At 31.4% G+C, this 17,501-nt stretch overlaps 1 protein-coding gene across 1 annotated transcript in view; it reads left to right on the top strand.

The window, feature by feature from the left end:
* LOC143082635 (uncharacterized) overlaps positions 1-17,501 on the top strand; it is a 54,088-nt gene that overhangs the window by 4,845 nt on the left and 31,742 nt on the right. Inside the window, exons 4-7 of the mRNA XM_076258425.1 lie at positions 2,407-2,595; positions 3,100-3,402; positions 5,616-5,682; positions 8,670-8,725. Coding sequence (XP_076114540.1) covers positions 2,407-2,595; positions 3,100-3,402; positions 5,616-5,682; positions 8,670-8,725 — 615 coding nt within the window. The remainder of the gene's footprint in view (positions 1-2,406; positions 2,596-3,099; positions 3,403-5,615; positions 5,683-8,669; positions 8,726-17,501) is intronic.

Here is a 17,501-nt window from a genome sequence, read left to right as displayed (position 1 = left end):
AACCTCAATGAAACTAAGAATAATGGGTTCTATTCTGAAAATGTACTAAATATTTCATATTGACCATGATTACAGAAACAGCAGAATATCTTGGGAAATTTGTATTTTTACTTTAAGATTTTTTTAGTGCGGGTGTAAAATCTACTGTAAAAGAAAAGCTAGACCCTATTCAGTGATTTCTGTTAGGTTATGATTCTGATAAATAACTATTGTTGTGAAAACAAACGAAATGAAGATTTTTCTATTTGAATTCTTGTTAGTTTATGCATTTTGAATATGATTATGTTAATTTTTTAAAAGTTAATTTCCTCAGTTTTCATAGGAATGAACGTATTGCTTTTTTTTTTTTTTTTTTTTATCTAAATCAAGATGTATTTCTAATATTCATGCATAATGTATATAAATCAACACTATAAATTAATACTTAACAAAACATTAGTTTATGAACAAATGCAATAGTAATAGACCGGTGTTCAAAAGTCATAAATCGGTAGTGAGATAAAAAAAAAATCCGTGTTACAAACTGGAATCGAGAGAAACATATCAACAATAAGAGGAAAACAAATGAACAACAGGAACACTGAAGTGCAACAAAAGGAAACGCCAACATACATAGAAACGAACTATTTGATAATAACTGCCATATTCTTGACTTGGTCCAGGAAGTGTTAAGAAAAAAAAAAAAAAAAATTGGTGGGTTGAACTTCATTTAATGGATAGCCAAAACAAACCGCTTATATGATATTGTAACAAATTTCACTAAAATGACAATACCGCGTGACATATACAGCACAATCACACACAATAATACTCATCACAGAGAAACACAGAAACAAATAATATAATAATTGACACAATATGCAAACAGCAGAATAGCAACGAAAATCTTCAATTAACGACAGACATCACAAAACAGTTAAGCGCACTTGCGTAACGAACATGCAATCTGGAAATTCGAACCATTATTTTCAAAATACCAGTCCAAACAATTTTCATGACAATGATGGTATTGAAAGGCTATTTTATAATTATTTGGACGACAAACGAGAGGAAGTAACATATTATTATTCAACCAAAACTATAACAGAAACATTACAAATAGATACATGAATATTGATTCACTTATATAGGGACTTTGTATCGGAAATAAACACAATTATTCTAAAACAAGTTGTGGGCATGGTACGGGTTATGTTCTTATCATATATTTTATGATAGTATTATACTAAACCTCTAACGGAAGGGATTGTACTGGAAATTCATATAATGAAGACACCTTTCAATCAGTTTAATTGAGCTTAAGAGCTGGCTTGTCAGTAACTGCTTGTAGTTCCTTGTTAATGTATGTATCGTTGTCATATTGCTTAGTTTCTTTACCTATTCTGACATGGGACTCGGACTTCTTCAAGAATGAGTTTTACTTTGCGTATTGTTGTGTGTTTGTTTTTCTACATTGGCTAGAAGTATATGGGGAGAGGGGAGATCTCACAAAATATGTTAAACCACGCCGAGTTTTTGCAATTGTCCCGAGTGAGATCAAAACTAAATCAAAAAGTAGCTTAAAAGGTTGACAAGTGGACATGTGAGTATGGTAATATGTGTTTGCTCTCAAATTCATAAAGTTGGTATCTTAAATATGAAGATGTAAGTGCCAGATTTAAACTCAAGTTTTGATTTCGAAATTGGACATTATGAAACAATGCAATATATAAAAAAAATGTACTTTAAGATCAACTCGTTGTGCACATTAATTTGAATATACAAAGAATGTCGTAAAACGAGAAATAGTTACAACTGTCCTATTCAAAATAGCACATACAAATGCATTTTTCTTATGAATTTATGTCCCATAATTTTTTTTTATGAAATACCATGTATTTTTGGAAATCTCTGAATGTTTCCCCATACATTTTGGCATTATAATGCAATTGGAAATGTGGAGAGTATTGTCCGGGGAGGGAGAGAGAAGACATAAATATCTTATTACAATTATATAGTGATATGGATCATTGAACCTAGATCTGAAATATTTATATTTATCTTTATTTGTTTTTTTAAGAAGAGGACTGTCATAGAAATCTGTAAAGTCATACAAAGAAGTTTGTGAAAATATGTAATACATTGAAATAGTATTCAATTTAAACTCAATTGTTCAGAAAGTTTAAAACTTTTGATATCCTCTAAAAATTCTAATTACGGAGACAAGAAAGAAAGAACAAAAAAAGTAATAAGTGTATTAAAAGTGACCATTATGCTCAGAACTGTATCCTTAATCTTATGCTAAATCTATAGCTCATAGGAAAAGTAAATTATGTTTGATACTTTTTTGCAAATGTAAAATATTTCAAGCATACAATGTAAATAAAAGGGGAAATGGGCTACGATAATTATTCCTTTTTATTTCAGTTTTTTTCTGTTTAATAGCACTCCCATTGCTCATTCAACCCTACCATCTAGATTGTCCTTCATTTGCGCAATGGAAACTCCGTGGTTTCGGATTTTGCAACAATTCATCGGATTACACTTGTTTACTAAACACCAATGAAAACAAATACAACGAGCACTGTGGATTGGGTTTACATTTTCTTGTGGCAGGTAAATAAATACAGATACATGTATTAACATGGTCTTTACAATATTGACTCATGTACATATACTCTGAGTGGTATTTATCATCCTAAAGTCAAATTTTGTATCATTTTCGACTGTTTGTAGGCAGATGACATAAGGATTGAATTATTTATGGTGCTCACTATATTTTTTTCATGATGCGGCTTCAATCGGGGTAGATGTTTATACCGAACTATTGAATTGAGTATGACAAAACTTAATTTTAATCGGTTTATTCAACAAAATAGTCTTCTTTATACAAAGGTGTACGCGCGTTAATAGATACATTTAAAAAAAATAAGAAAAAAAAAAAAATACATTTTTTAAATTGAGGCGATAATTGATTTTTAACGATTGAAACTGAATGATAATGATATTTTTACCATTGATGAAACAACTAGCATTGTACTGCGTTACTCGATTTAAACAACATTATGTTTATTTTATTGCACACTCAATCGTACACTTTATTATACATTTTCGTTTTAGGGTACAAATTTGTCATAAGTGGCAGTCTCGATAGACAGCAATGTAGATCAAAACGGTTTCAACCTTTCACATTGCCATCAAACATTAGTAGCAGCTGTGTTTTGTTGAAGTCGGAATGCAATGAAGATGGACAGATAATTTTCAGCGAGGGAACAACAACTTATGACAGATCATGTCGATGCAATTATATAAAAAATTATGCATTTGTCACAAAGCCAAAGTCTAGTTGCTATTGTTTACCCTCGCAAGAAGATTGTAGTTGCTACAAGAAAAAGTGTCCTATCGACCACTATCTTTCACCAGGTGATTATAAAAGCAAATTATGAACATACTACACAATGTTAAAGCCAGTCTATTGAAATTAAACTAAAATACAGTATATAAAGACTCACAATTTTGTATCCAGTGGTAGTTTGTACAAAATTATTCTTTTATTGATTGCTTGGTTGGTAATTTAATGCCTCCTTCAGCATAATTTACTTTTTTGTGTCGGTCAGTTTTTTTTAATGGCGGATGCCGTTGTGTAAGAGGAGAACAACTAACCTTTGGCACGATTAAATGGAAATCCTTGTCAATTAAGATTGGAGGTGCAAGATTCGAAGTCACAATCTCTTCAAAGCACAAGCATGCCATATATAAAACATATGGTGCAGACAATAACGGAAAACAACGTTTGAATTCTGGTTCATGACGTGAAGGTACGTTAAACATCACGCACACTTACAATATCTGCCCAATGTTTTCTAAAACATATTTATATCTTGCATGCGACATACGTTTTTCAAAGTTCCTGATAAAATGATGATGCCTGTGGCAGTGTCGGCCTACGTCATACACTTTTTGTAAAAATAATCAATCTTGTAATGAGAATCATTTTACTTCGAATTATTAATTTGGTTCATGTTATGAAAAGTTCAGTTTTTGTAATTAATGTACAAACCAATTTCGTGTATAAAATGACTGTTATATGTGCCTGCCTTTTTGACGAAGTTCATTCTGTTATTACCCTCATCCCCAGCTTATCAGATTTATAAATTAAATCACAGTGAATATTAATTAGTAAATGCCTCTCAATTTAACCTTGCCTTTTCCATAAATCACGATATTTTTTATTAAATACAGTCAAATATTTACCTCATTCATTTACTTGCGATGCATGTATAAAAAAAAAAAAAAAAAAAAAACACTTCATGGATTGCATGCGTCCGAAACGATTTCTGGATTTGTTTTCATCATTGGAGCACAAAGCTAAAATGTTAATGAGACCGAAGCAGTTGAAAAGCAATATAACCAAAAGGACCCAACAAAAGTTAAACCATTTAGTTTCTTTATAATGACACAAATTATTAATGGAAATTTTTAAAAGTTAACATGCCTTTCTCGTACTGATAAAATTCTAAGGGGAAAATTAAGATAGTCATTCATCAGCGTTAGCATTTATAGTAATTGAGTTATGGAAAAAAATTAAGCACGCATAATTCAGCTTATTTAGACCTCGTATTAAGGAAATTATTGTACATGCCATGAGTAGAAGTTGTAGAAAAAAGAGACAACGGTGCCAAAATTGCACTCAAAACTCGCGAATCAAGAAAACGACAAAAAAATCAACAAAACAATACATAGAAAACTGCAGACTGAGCCTGACAAACACCATCAGAATATAGGAATGAGCTCGAGTCCTTGGGAAGGGTATGCAGATCCTGCTTCATACATTGTACATGTTTTATTCGTTTTGCATGATAAGTACACACTCGAAGTTAAGTCTCATTTCATTGTGGCGTCGGGACAATCGAGAAAAAGGGGATAGGAGTATGGCTGCGGCAATTGGAACATGAATTTGGCCTTCTGTGATACAAATATTCTATAACGGTCTACAAATTCATTCAGGAATTACTTCAACCTAACCACTAAGAAATCTTTTTATAACTGCTCTCTTTTTAGTAGAAGTCATCTATCAAGATCGTGAAACAATTTCTATTTTCAAACAAGTGATTTTTTTTAAATGACGTCTTAGATGTATTTTGTTTTGAATTGCTGTTTTACTGTAATTTTTAACCTTATATCATCACGAACATATAAAAAGAATAAAAAATAGTGTTTGCAAAAAAATTAGTAACTAATGAAAAACATGGAAAAAAGGTGGCGTTCTATTAATCTGTTAGTAAAATTTTCTCAGTTCAAACGTTATATTTGCACTTAAAAGTTGTATATTTAGAACTTAGAAATGTCAACTTGAAATTTAATCTGAAACTGCGTAATGTCAAAGTTAAAGTAAGAATATTTGATATGAAAATATTATTTGTAGTATCCTTTCAATATTGGTCCTCCTGTATTTTAACGTTTTTAAGAACTTTTCTTTAACTTATAATGAATGTTTTTTTTTATAGACGATTCGCATGGGAATAAAAAAATGACCGTTGATACATCACGTAACCATCTCATCAAACTCTTCATAAATAAAAATGAATCACAGTTATAAAAATCTTAAATGTATTGATATTGGTTTTTTTTTACAGATTATCAGTGTGTTCATTTTAGCAAATTGACAGGAATCTTTCAATGCCCAGAGATACACAAAAAAAAGTAAGTGCAATTTAAGTAACTCAAAATAGGTAGACTAGACAAATGTTTCATAGTACTGAATTTATATATTTAAAAATAAGATGCAGGATATAATGCAATCAATCAAACTACTATTTATCAGACAATAAGTTAGGTTATCAACCGTACGACGTTCAGCAATGAGTACAACTCTTACCATAAAAAGATGATACAAAGAAAGCATTGTCTGTCGTACAAGTGAGAATTTTAGCGCTATAAAACCAGGGTCAATCCACCATTTTCTACATTTGAAAATGCCTGTACCAAGTCAGGAATATGACAGTTGTTGTCCATTCGTTTTTGATGTGTTTTGTCATTTGATGTTGCCATGTGATTAGGGACTTTCCGATTTGATTTTCCTCTTGAGTTCAGTATTTTTGTGATTTCACTTTTTATATGCTTATTATTATTGGTGGTCTAATTGTGAAATTTGACAAACGATAAACGTCTTTAATGCATAATGGAAATATGTTTTAAGTCATCATTTCATAATTGCCGTTCAAACCACAATACATCAACACGTTATGCCAGTCACCTTGATTCTTTCGTGTACGGTTATTACTTAATTTTCGTGTTGCATTATGAATTGGATTGCAAGTTGATCAGAAAATTCTGCAAATATAAATCGAGCTTTTTTTTGAAAGAAATAACGTGAAATTCAAAGCGACTTTGAAAATTTGAACAATTCTTTCTTTTAGAATTTGGCATGTATAGTAAGATGACAGAACACTTTGGAACTTGGTGTGTACACGCCAACTTATTATTTAAATTTTTTGCCTTTTTTTCTTGTGTAATTTTCCGAATTGCACCATTTTGACTGGGTATGGATAAGAATGGCGGGTGATACAAGCAAATCGGAAGCCAATTCCCTTGTCGACCAACACATGGCCAATATCACTCTAGTTGGAATGAATGCTATTCACCCAATGTTTGCTTAAAACAATGAGTTTTTTTTATTAATTGTGTTATATTTTTTGATAATCGGAAGACAACTGTTGCCCAAATTTGTTTCTGTATATGTACTTCCACTCGCGCCCTATTCGTTGCGCTAACCGTAGTTGCAAACTGTAGGCCTATCACATATAGGTCATTGGCTTCAGTGATTTACTCGGACAATCATATTGCCAATTCAGTTTTTAAAATTAGTACAGTTGTGTTCTTTTTGTGTATATTTTTTTATAACACGACAAGTGGTACATTTTGTTGTCTTTCACTCGGATGTGGGGGTGGGGGTTATGTCTAAAACATCATACAAGACCAGAACATATTAACTTGATGTTGTGATGTTATACGTTTGTTTGAGATAAGGACAAAGGTGGGTACCTATTTAAACGTTTAAACCCGCTGCATTTGTTTAAGACATTACCATACTTTTTACACTTCTTCAAATCGCTTTCTGTGGTTTTAACCATATAAAGTACATTTGTAAATCCAAAAAGCTGTTAATTTAGCAAGGGTATGAGTCCCTTAGGAAGATCACCATCGTTGGAAATAAATTCAGAAGCAATTGCCCTTTTTTCGTTTTAATCTATTAGTTCTTTTTGTTTGCAGTCACATCAACATGAAATGTAGTTCAAATGATCAAATATTCATGATATTTGGAATTCGACGCTACACAATGATCAATGCTATGTCATAGTATGATCAAAACATGGTGTCCTTATACACGAACCTTGTAATTTAGTGTTTTAATTGGCGAAAACAATCAATTACCACCTCTAAAATCTAATCATCTCGCACTAAGGCTGAAACTCTATTTTTGAATTCAAACAGAATAAGGACAGAAAAGACTAAAATTTGAATACCACACATCTGCTCACCTTCAGTGCATTGTTTGCACCATATGTCCATTACATCATACACATTACAAAATATTTCATTAAAAATATGTATGAAAAATCATTCAGCTGTACAATACTTTTAATTTTCCACTCCTTGTTTGTTCAATTTAGGCATATCTTAATGTCCTGAAAATAGGGGAACACAAAAAATTAAAATAGGATTTTTTGTTTGTTCAATCATTATTGAAAATTAAAATCACAAGTATACTGAACTCTGAGGAAAATTCAACACGGAACGTCCCTAATCAATTATCAAAATCAAAAGCTCAAACACATCAAACGAATGGATAACAACTGTCATATTCCTGACTTGGTACATTTTTTTTCTTATTTAGAAAATGGAGGATTAAAACTGGTTTACTGAAAGTGAAATAGCGAAAACATTGTTAGCTTTCAGAAAAAAAATTGGTTCGATTTAGTCGAAATTAGATCAGAAACATCGTAATGAATGTTTCACTTGTAAGTGAATAACTTGAACTTTACCTCATTGAATTCATATTCAACTTCAATGTAAACTCGTATGAATGAATTTATGCATAGTGTGTTCAGTTGTTAAAAGGAAACGAATGTCAACATTAAAAGGGAAACAATGATAAACCATTTGATTGAATGATTTAATCCACCACAACTCGATCATTCTTTATAGACAGGTTAATACGATGATTAACATTTTGTTACCAATAATATGAAATGGGACACACCTAGAACAAATCCAATTGCATGAGTTCGATATTTATTGCTTATGTCTATATTTATGTTTATGTCGGGTTTTTGTCTGACGGCAGCCTTAAAAGTTCACATATATGGTTAAAAGAATTGCATCTAGACTAAAATACAAAACAATGATGATACATATTATTGAACCAATGCTTTGCAAATGTTTTCATTTCAGACTTTTTATATTTTAAAGATCGTTATAGTATGATAGAAAATCAAAATATTAGAATTTGTGTCTAATCAGTGAACATTAATTTGACTGAAAATGTCCCTTAAAGCGTTACTACATACCTCCGGTATCACATTTGAGAGGTGAATTTTAATCTCAGTTTTCATTTTTTTATATGCTTGCAACTTCAGATAAACATTGGTATTGTAATAATTTTCTTCTTATCATTATTACTTTTACAGGATACAACAATGTGTCGACACAACTGAGGAACTCTTGACAATGAAGTCAACACAAGGTATGTTTGATCTAGATTTGTTATTGCTATATCATTTTGTAAAAGAATATTTGAGATAAGGCCGGTTTATGAGCCATTTATATTTGAAATATATTTAACTTTTAAGCCCGTTCTTGAATATTCGTCTGAAGTTTAGGATAATTGCGGAAAATTGAATTATGAAAGATTAGAAATACTACAAATGGAAGCAGCACGTACTGTGACTGGTCTAACAAGCTATACTAGTAGCTATCACTTTATTGAGAAACGGGATGGGACAAGTTAAAGATAAGACGGAAAGTTAAAAATGTATCTCTGTTTTCCAAATTATGAATGAGGACGCTCCAGAATACATATTGGATTTAATACATCCTTCCATTGCAGAAACACACAATAAGTGTCTATTAAGTAGTCAAAACATATACCAAACCCCAGCAGATTTGCTCTTCAATGTACGGTAATAACATGTATAATATCGACATAACACGTTAGTTTTCACAAAAGTCCAGAAATACATTAAAGAGACCAATCGCTTTTTATAGGGTATAGACATTATTGCGAAATATATAAACATTTATAGTTTAACAACTTTTTATTGACTTTTGTTCAATTTATTCAACGACACGGTTGATTATATATATAATCTCCTATAAATTGACAATTTAATTGATTTAAATATTAAATTTTTTTAGCCTACTTGGTCGACCATAAATTATCTACGGTCAATTTACTTTTAGAAATCGAAGAGCCATATCATTTAAATTTTTTTTCCATATTAATATTGCATTTGATGTTATTAATATTATTTTATTTAGATCATTAATAAAATATTATTTGTAAGTAATGGTGAAGACGATCTAAGTTGCAAAACATGTGGCTAATCTTAATGTCCATGTTTTTTTTATAATAAAATATGTTTAAACTTAAACTTAAATTTAACCATTTGTATTCAAGTTATTATTCGTTACAATAAACAAACAAAAACAAGAGTTTGGGTCACCGATTACTGCTTTTGATTTAATGGAAGCAAACACTGGGCGTTCTTAAAAAAGTTGATCATAAAAGCGTAATCGTCTTTTTCATTGTTTAACAAACCAAAAGCTCATTTTGCATTTTGACAAACATTTCACGATAAATATTTTTAATACCACAACAAATTTTGAAGAAAAACATTACGATAATTTTAACCACCTTACTGCCGCATTGAAGTACATATAAGTCGCCGTACAAACTTTTACAAGAAGCTTACCTATAAATCAAATAGTGGTAGCTAAGCGACGATGTAGTATACTCTTTTGGGGTCAAATAAATTTTCCTTCTAACAAATATACAGAATATAAAAATAACAATAAATATAAATCTTACATACGTTTTAGTATGTAATAAGTCGATTATAAGAATTTGAGTAAAATCGGTGGATATGAACAGCTAGTGCCCCTTTAAAACTCACTTTGCGGACAATTTCTCTTGATACACATTAACTGCGTATCGTTCAATACGTCTGTACGTTCAAAAAAAGTTTGCAAGTCGTTTTTTATCATTTAAACAGAGTCTATAAAATGTTTGTTTCTTAGTCTGATGAACTTTATGTTTGAGGCTGTTGTTGCAAATGCCCTCCATTAGGCAGGTTGTCAAAGTGTGGTGTCCCTTGGCACATATTTCAAGAAGAAAGTAGGTTTCCCCAATAGATAAAGTTCATTATCACTCCAACTACAAAAATAAATAGAAATAACTATCGCATTTCATAAAAAAAAAACATTTAAAAAAAAGTTTGCCTACAGATTTGTCTGGTGTAAAATTTACCATAAAGATTTTCACTCTCTGCCTTACTTTAAAAGCGTTTAAATTATTTTATCAAAAGTGAAAATTTGTTTTTTTGAAATTGATGTTTTCGATCATATTTTGTTAAAATCTCAAATTTAAAAAAACAAATTGTTTATGATCTGATGCTCACAAAATGTTTCTTCACCTGGATCGTTAGAGGGATACATTTACAAGATTATACTTAAAACATTTAAAGTCATAGGAAACGACGGAGACCGTGTATATTTACGCCAAACATTTTTCATTTTAAGCTGAAATATAGATTTTGCAAAATACTCTACAAATTTTAAAGTTAATTTGTTTGATAAATGTAACAAAAATTTGATAAAGTCACTTCTTAAAATTCACTTTCGTTATAAAATTTGAAATTTGTTATTTTCATGAGATTACATTATTTGATTCCAAGAGGATAATATAAAAAGTAATGATAAGTTTGCGTTAAAAAAAACTCCATCTGATCAACATTTTGAATAAATTAAAACATTTGAATTTGATAGTTTTAGAAAAAAAAACAAATTTCAATCTCCTTCTTAAAATCACAATATTGAAATTGCTAACTTAAGCATTTTTCAGTTTGCCTTAAAAAATTGAAAAATGAAAAATGCTCTAACGTGGAGCATTTTTCAATTTTTCTTTAAAAATTGAAAAATGAAAAATGCTCCATCGTGGAGCATTTTTCAATTTGTCTTTCAAATTTGAAAAATGAAAAATGCTCCAACGTGGACCATTTTTCAATTTACCTTGAAATATTGAAAAATGGAAAATGCCCCATATGGGTTGAATTTTCATTTTTAGAAATTTTCTCAAAAATGAAAATGTTTTTGTGTGTAGCATTTTTCAATTTTTGTAATCGTGTGACAAAATGAAAAATGCTCTAAAAAGGATTAAGAAATTGATATAAAAGATATTGGAAAATAGATAATCAAGTTATTTTTTCATTCATTGTTTACACTTTAGAAATTTTGTTTTTATGCTTTAAATATAATACACATGTGTGTATGTGTGAACCCGTAAATACACATTTATTACCTAACCCCGAAAAGATAGGAGAACAACAACGCACCAGCAAAATTTTGTGATGTGGCGCAGGATTATTATGCAATTGTTATTTTCCTTGTTTAAAACCATGAATTTTATATTTCCCTATTTTGTTATTTACATTCAGGTTAACTAAGTATTTTCTATATATTTGTTAAATGAAATTAGATATTGGTATGTTGAATTCATTGATAGAGATATTTATTTTATTTTTACTCCCAAGATTAGTATTTGCATCGTTGCAAAACATTTGTTTTATGCATAGCTGAAAGCAATTACAATATTCCCTATAAAGCACTCAACGACAGAATAGTGTAACCGAAGCCGAGAGAGTTATTCCTGAATGAAAAGTAAATAAAAAATATTGTAACAGGAAATTTTATTAACATAAGATTTCGTACTTACATGCACTGGCTATGAGTTTGGTGATACCCTCGTTGACAATCTAGAAAAGGTGTAAATATAAAAACAACACCTAGGAAAGCTGTTCTTTTCTCAGTCTCCCTGTATAAGGTTGATGAATATGCCATATTCCTTCTAAATACGGCTTATTTTGGAAGTCATTGAATGCTCCATTTCTTAACTAGATAAAAATTAATTTTATATTTTTTTATGTTTTTTTTTTGGTTGGTATTTACTTAGCTATTTAGATACCAATTGCTTTAACATTTGGCATCCATCGTCTCTGTTTACAACTAGAACAAGCTGTGGTCCACATCCCCGCATCTCAATCAGAATAACCCATGCTAAATTTGGTCCCGCGAGGTTGATGTTGAATTTTACAGAAATTTTTCTGTTTTTAACTGAAATACATTATTTTGGAAAAACAGAAGCAGACATTTGAGTCAGTGCTTGGTATTCCTATGATGAAGACATACTCTTTCAATCAGTTTAATTGAGATCTGGAGCTGGCATGTCAGTAACTGCTAGTAGTCTGTAGTTATTTATGTATTATTGTCATTTTGTTTATTTTCTTTTGTTACCTCTTCTGACATTGGACTCGGACTTCTCTTGAACTGAATTTTACTGTGCATATGGTTATGCGTTTACTTTTCTACATTGGTCAGAGGTATAGGGGGAGGGTTGAGATCTCAAAAACATGTTTAACCCCACCGTATTTTTTCGCCTGTACCAAGTCAGGAGCCTCTGGCCTTTGTTAGTCTTGGATTATTTTTAATTTTTTTTTTTGTGTTTAATTTGTTTAGCATGAAGTCCATTATCACTAAACTAGTATATATATTTGTTTAGGGGCAAGCTGAAGGACGCCTCCGGATGCGGAAGTTTCTCGTTGCATTGAACACCTATTGGTGACCCTCTGAAGTTGTCTGTTCTATTGTCGGGTTGTTGTCTCTTTGACACATTCCCCATTTCCATTCTCAATTTTAGAAAAGGGTATTGTCTATTTAAAAAGATAAGAGATACAAAATTATTTTGTCTGAAGCTGTCAGGGAGAATTATAAAAGCCTTGACATTAAATTATCCATATTTTGAGTCAGAGACGGGAGATCTTCCCATAAAGCCCGCCCCTCCTCCCCCTCCAAAAAACAGTAAACAACACAACAATCTTATTGACTCGGTGTGCGCCTTTTCCTAAATTCCTTTTTTTTGTTGTTCTCCAGATCCCACCTTTTATGTCCCCTTGATTTCACTACCCCAATTTTTATAATCCTATATCCAACATCCCCTTTTTGTAACCTCAACACCACCCCTCTATATATTCCGAGGGCTACTTGCAAGATTCATTTTGATCAAGATGGATTTTATGCCCAAAATTATCAGCATGATATGGAACAGGATTAAAGTTGCGTGATCCCTGTAAAAAAACAAAACAGTTGTGACTTTCTGTTTACAGCAGGGCTTTCAATAAGTTTAGAAGTAGAAGGATAAAACCAAAAAATAGGAGTCCCATAAATGCGGGCGGCGAAGCCGGCCGCGGCGACGAGCTTGCTCGTCGAACCTACGGCCTGGGGTCTGGGGCCCGCTCAAGGGCCCCAGAATTTTTTTTTAAAATGGTGCAAAATCCTGCATTCTGGGAGTCTCCTGGACCCTGTTTCAGTCCTCACAAAACATCATTTTTTCAATGAAGATAATGTAAATGTTTGATTAAAATTTGTAGCATGGTTGGATTTTCTGTAAATATTGACTACATTTATATCTGCATTTGATCCAGACTTCAACTTAAAGCTTGTATTTGAAGTTGTTTGAGAATAGCAATGACATGGTGATAATATAGGGAAAGATCCACATCCAATCATATTTATTCATTAATAAAATTTTATTATACTTAAACTCAAGAAGTTCTGAAATAGAAGAGGGGACCACTATATTTTGGTACAATTATAGCACTATTAAAATCCCTTTTTATAATATAGGAAATTATTCAATGCGCTTTATGAATTAATACTATCAGGAGGCTGGCCTAAATTACAAATATATGTGTTTGCCGTTCGCTTACTGACCCGTCTGATGATTCACACCCCTCTAAAAATATTGATTTTCTGAAAAAAAACCATTTTAAAATTTTATTTAAAAAAAAATATTATTATTTGCCCCTTACAACATGCCTTAATAATTTTGTGATTATTGTGCTCTTTGAATAATAATTGAAAAAATAGTCATTAGATTAAAATTGAAAATAGAATATAAATTGAATGGGACATTAACATTCAGTTCAGTAGATACAACAGAGGCAGACAAATCCTTAACAGGATACTAAATTATATGATCCTTGACATGGGCATTGAGTGTGGGTACATCGTTGCATTGTGCATTGAAGTCAGAAGACCCTAAAGTGGTCCCAAATTTGACAGTGATGCTTTACAGATACAAAGAAAAGAAGATTGCGACACCAATTTATTTAATTTTTAATACAAAGCCAACATACTTATAAAGGAACATGTTCATGTAGTTCACTCTATGTAATAGGATTTGAATCTAAAACAAATGTGGGATCGGTGTCCTTGCGAACACGTGGGTCAGTGGCTGTACGTTGTTTATATTGGCGTTTGTTTGTTTTATATTTTATTTTAACATTGTGAAAATATATAGTGTTCTCCTTTGAATAAGTTGTATTTCCATTCAATATTTATAAAGCACCTTGTTTTTGTATTTTTTCTAATCCATTGACTGATGTCACTTTGGTTTCGTTTACTTATTTTCGTACACGCCTATTAATTACACCAATCGTAGGTCGTTTAAGAAAACCGGTTGTAAATCGACCAATCAGGAGTCTGTTTACAGACGGTGTTCGGGTGCCTTCTGCTGGTTTCTACTTTCAGTAGTTTTTGCCTTACTCTCCTTGTTGATAGCGATCCCAGCCTAGGCGTTCGTGACTACTCGGGTCACTTCACGTAGAGGTTATATATATCAACCACACTTTATCGGAAATCCCCTGGTTGTGTCAACAGCGTAAATTTCCCCTTCAGTCATTTTTATTGATTTTTTAATTTTACAATTTTGAGCAAAGTAGGCGGCGGATTTCCTTCAAGTAGACGACGAAAATCGCCGCCTACCGCCTTCTATTGAAAGCCCTGTTACATAACGAATATAAAATGGGAGCGGACAAGCTACACAAAAAATAATAGTATCAACAAAGAGGCAATATCGGTAAATGTTTTAATCAAATTATTTAGAAATTTTCAAATTATGACAAGAGTGCACACGCTGAAGTCTCTCGCCTTCTTTACCAACCATTGATAACATGTTGAGGGGGGTCGGAGGGTTCCTGATTCCGAAATCCCGGGCTTAAAAAACATGAAATCCCAAGGTCCCAAATTAAAAAAAAAATCAATGAACATAATACCGAAGAAACGTTGAAATCTTATTTTTTCTGAGTTTCCCCAATAGCAAGTACAGAAAACATCACCAATTGATACATGTACATTTATAAAAATTCATATATATATATATATATAGTATGTATGGCACATGAAAATATATAAAGCTGCCGCGCGCTCTCCGTTTATTCATTTACTCGATTCGTGAATAGCGTGCTTTGTAACTGAACTGACAAATACTAGTGTTTGTTTTATTCATAATTTCATAAAAAAAAAAAGATGTGGTATGATTGTCACTGACACATTTTTTTTTCATAAGACATTAAATGATGATGCAGTAAGCAAGTATAATTCATAGTAAAGTCTTCAACATTGATGAAAACCAATACCGCACAGGAAGCTACAAAAGATTCACAAATGAAAAATTTAAAACAATACAATCCATTCGAGAAAAAATAACTTTACGGCGCATATATAGAACTCTTAGGGATTAGATCGTTTTAGGTGCACAACCAAATTCAGAGCGAATAACAACCTATAAACCATCATGTGTCTGAGCCTACAAAATCAGTCAGTACAATTGCAATCGATTTTAATAATAAAAAAAAAAAAAATACTGTAATTTTATTACCGATACCTAGGATTACGTTAAGATTATGAATCAATTATGTATCAATATATCGACAGTTAATTTTTTATCAATTTTTTTCTGTAAGTTAGTTTTCTCAGCAGAATCTCTATGAAAACTATGACTTTATAATTCTCTTCATACCTTTTCTTCTATTACATCGCAACACGACGATTTGATATATACTGATATAAACAGAAAAAGATGTCGCTTACACAGCATCGAAATAACAACCCAACTAAACATACAACCAAAAGTCCGTTGGAAACACTTTTATTGTATTCAAGAGAAGACAGGTGTCTCTATACCTATATAATGTCAACTTCCGAATCGTTTGAAAAGTCTGATATACCTTAAGCAACTATCCAGTCACACTGGAAAACTATCAAGTTATTTTTGAAAGTCCCACTGGAAGTGCATTCGCTTGCACAAACTACATATAAACAAGGTTAAGTACTATAATAAATAAAAAAGAAGAAACTGGTAGCCTTATAAGTTCGTTTTGTTTGTAAGTTTTTTTTTATTTACTTTTATTTTATATGTTTCGGAATTTAATGTGACGTCCATTTTCGATGAACTAGTAAACATTTATGTAAAGGGTCCACCATGTTCCCGATTTTCTCGCTGTATTGAAGACCCACTAATGGCCTTGGGCTGCTTTTGCTTTTTGGTCGGGTTGCTGTCTCTTTGTCAAATTCTCGTTCTTATTCTGACAACAGAAAGGAAAGGGTTTTATTTTATTTATAATTCAGGGGAAAGTAAAAAGTATGAAACAGTTTATTTTACCCTACAGTGGTTAATAAAGTTCCATAGCTTTTATATATTGTTACATAAAAAGGAGAGAAATGAAAGCTATGCTACCAAGTTTAACAACTTTCTGCCATTTACATTAAGTTAAACCTTGCACAATCATGTTTCCGTAAGCGTATCACAAAATGATATGAAACAATATTCCAAAACATAGTTCCCTGCAGAAAAATGATAATTATCAAAAAATATGAAAGGACCATTATGTACATTTGTAACAAATAATTAAGTGCTGGATTGATTGACTGTTGGTTACCAAACAAAAAATAGGTAGACGAAGCGAAATAAACTAATTATAACTTTTAGTTTGTTATCATCATTATTATAGGAAATTAGCACGAACAAACCCAAAAATCGAAACAATAAAAGAAACGAAAAAAAAAAGAGATTTTAATAAAACGATGTAAAAATAAGTTATAGATGACAACAAATTGGACAAAGGACCACAACTGTAATACATTCATACAAATATACAAATCAATAGCTTGGGATACTACACACAAAACTTGTACATTGACAAAAGATTTATATATTAATTATTAACTTTTTATTTACCTTTCTTTTGACTAGCAAACAAAAATTAAGGCTATTCAAAAGAGATGTTTTATGTCCCGAATAAAACGCAAAATCCATGACCGATCATGGTAACAGTCACGAAAGCAGAAGGAATGTAGGATGAAAAACTTCAATCAAATAGTTTGGGGTGGGAGAGGGGGAGGTGTTG

The sequence above is a fragment of the Mytilus galloprovincialis genome, chromosome 1 (assembly GCF_965363235.1).
Source record: "Mytilus galloprovincialis chromosome 1, xbMytGall1.hap1.1, whole genome shotgun sequence".
In the NCBI taxonomy this organism is placed as follows: domain Eukaryota; kingdom Metazoa; phylum Mollusca; class Bivalvia; order Mytilida; family Mytilidae; genus Mytilus; species Mytilus galloprovincialis.
This window is presented reverse-complemented; position numbering and strand designations above follow the sequence as displayed.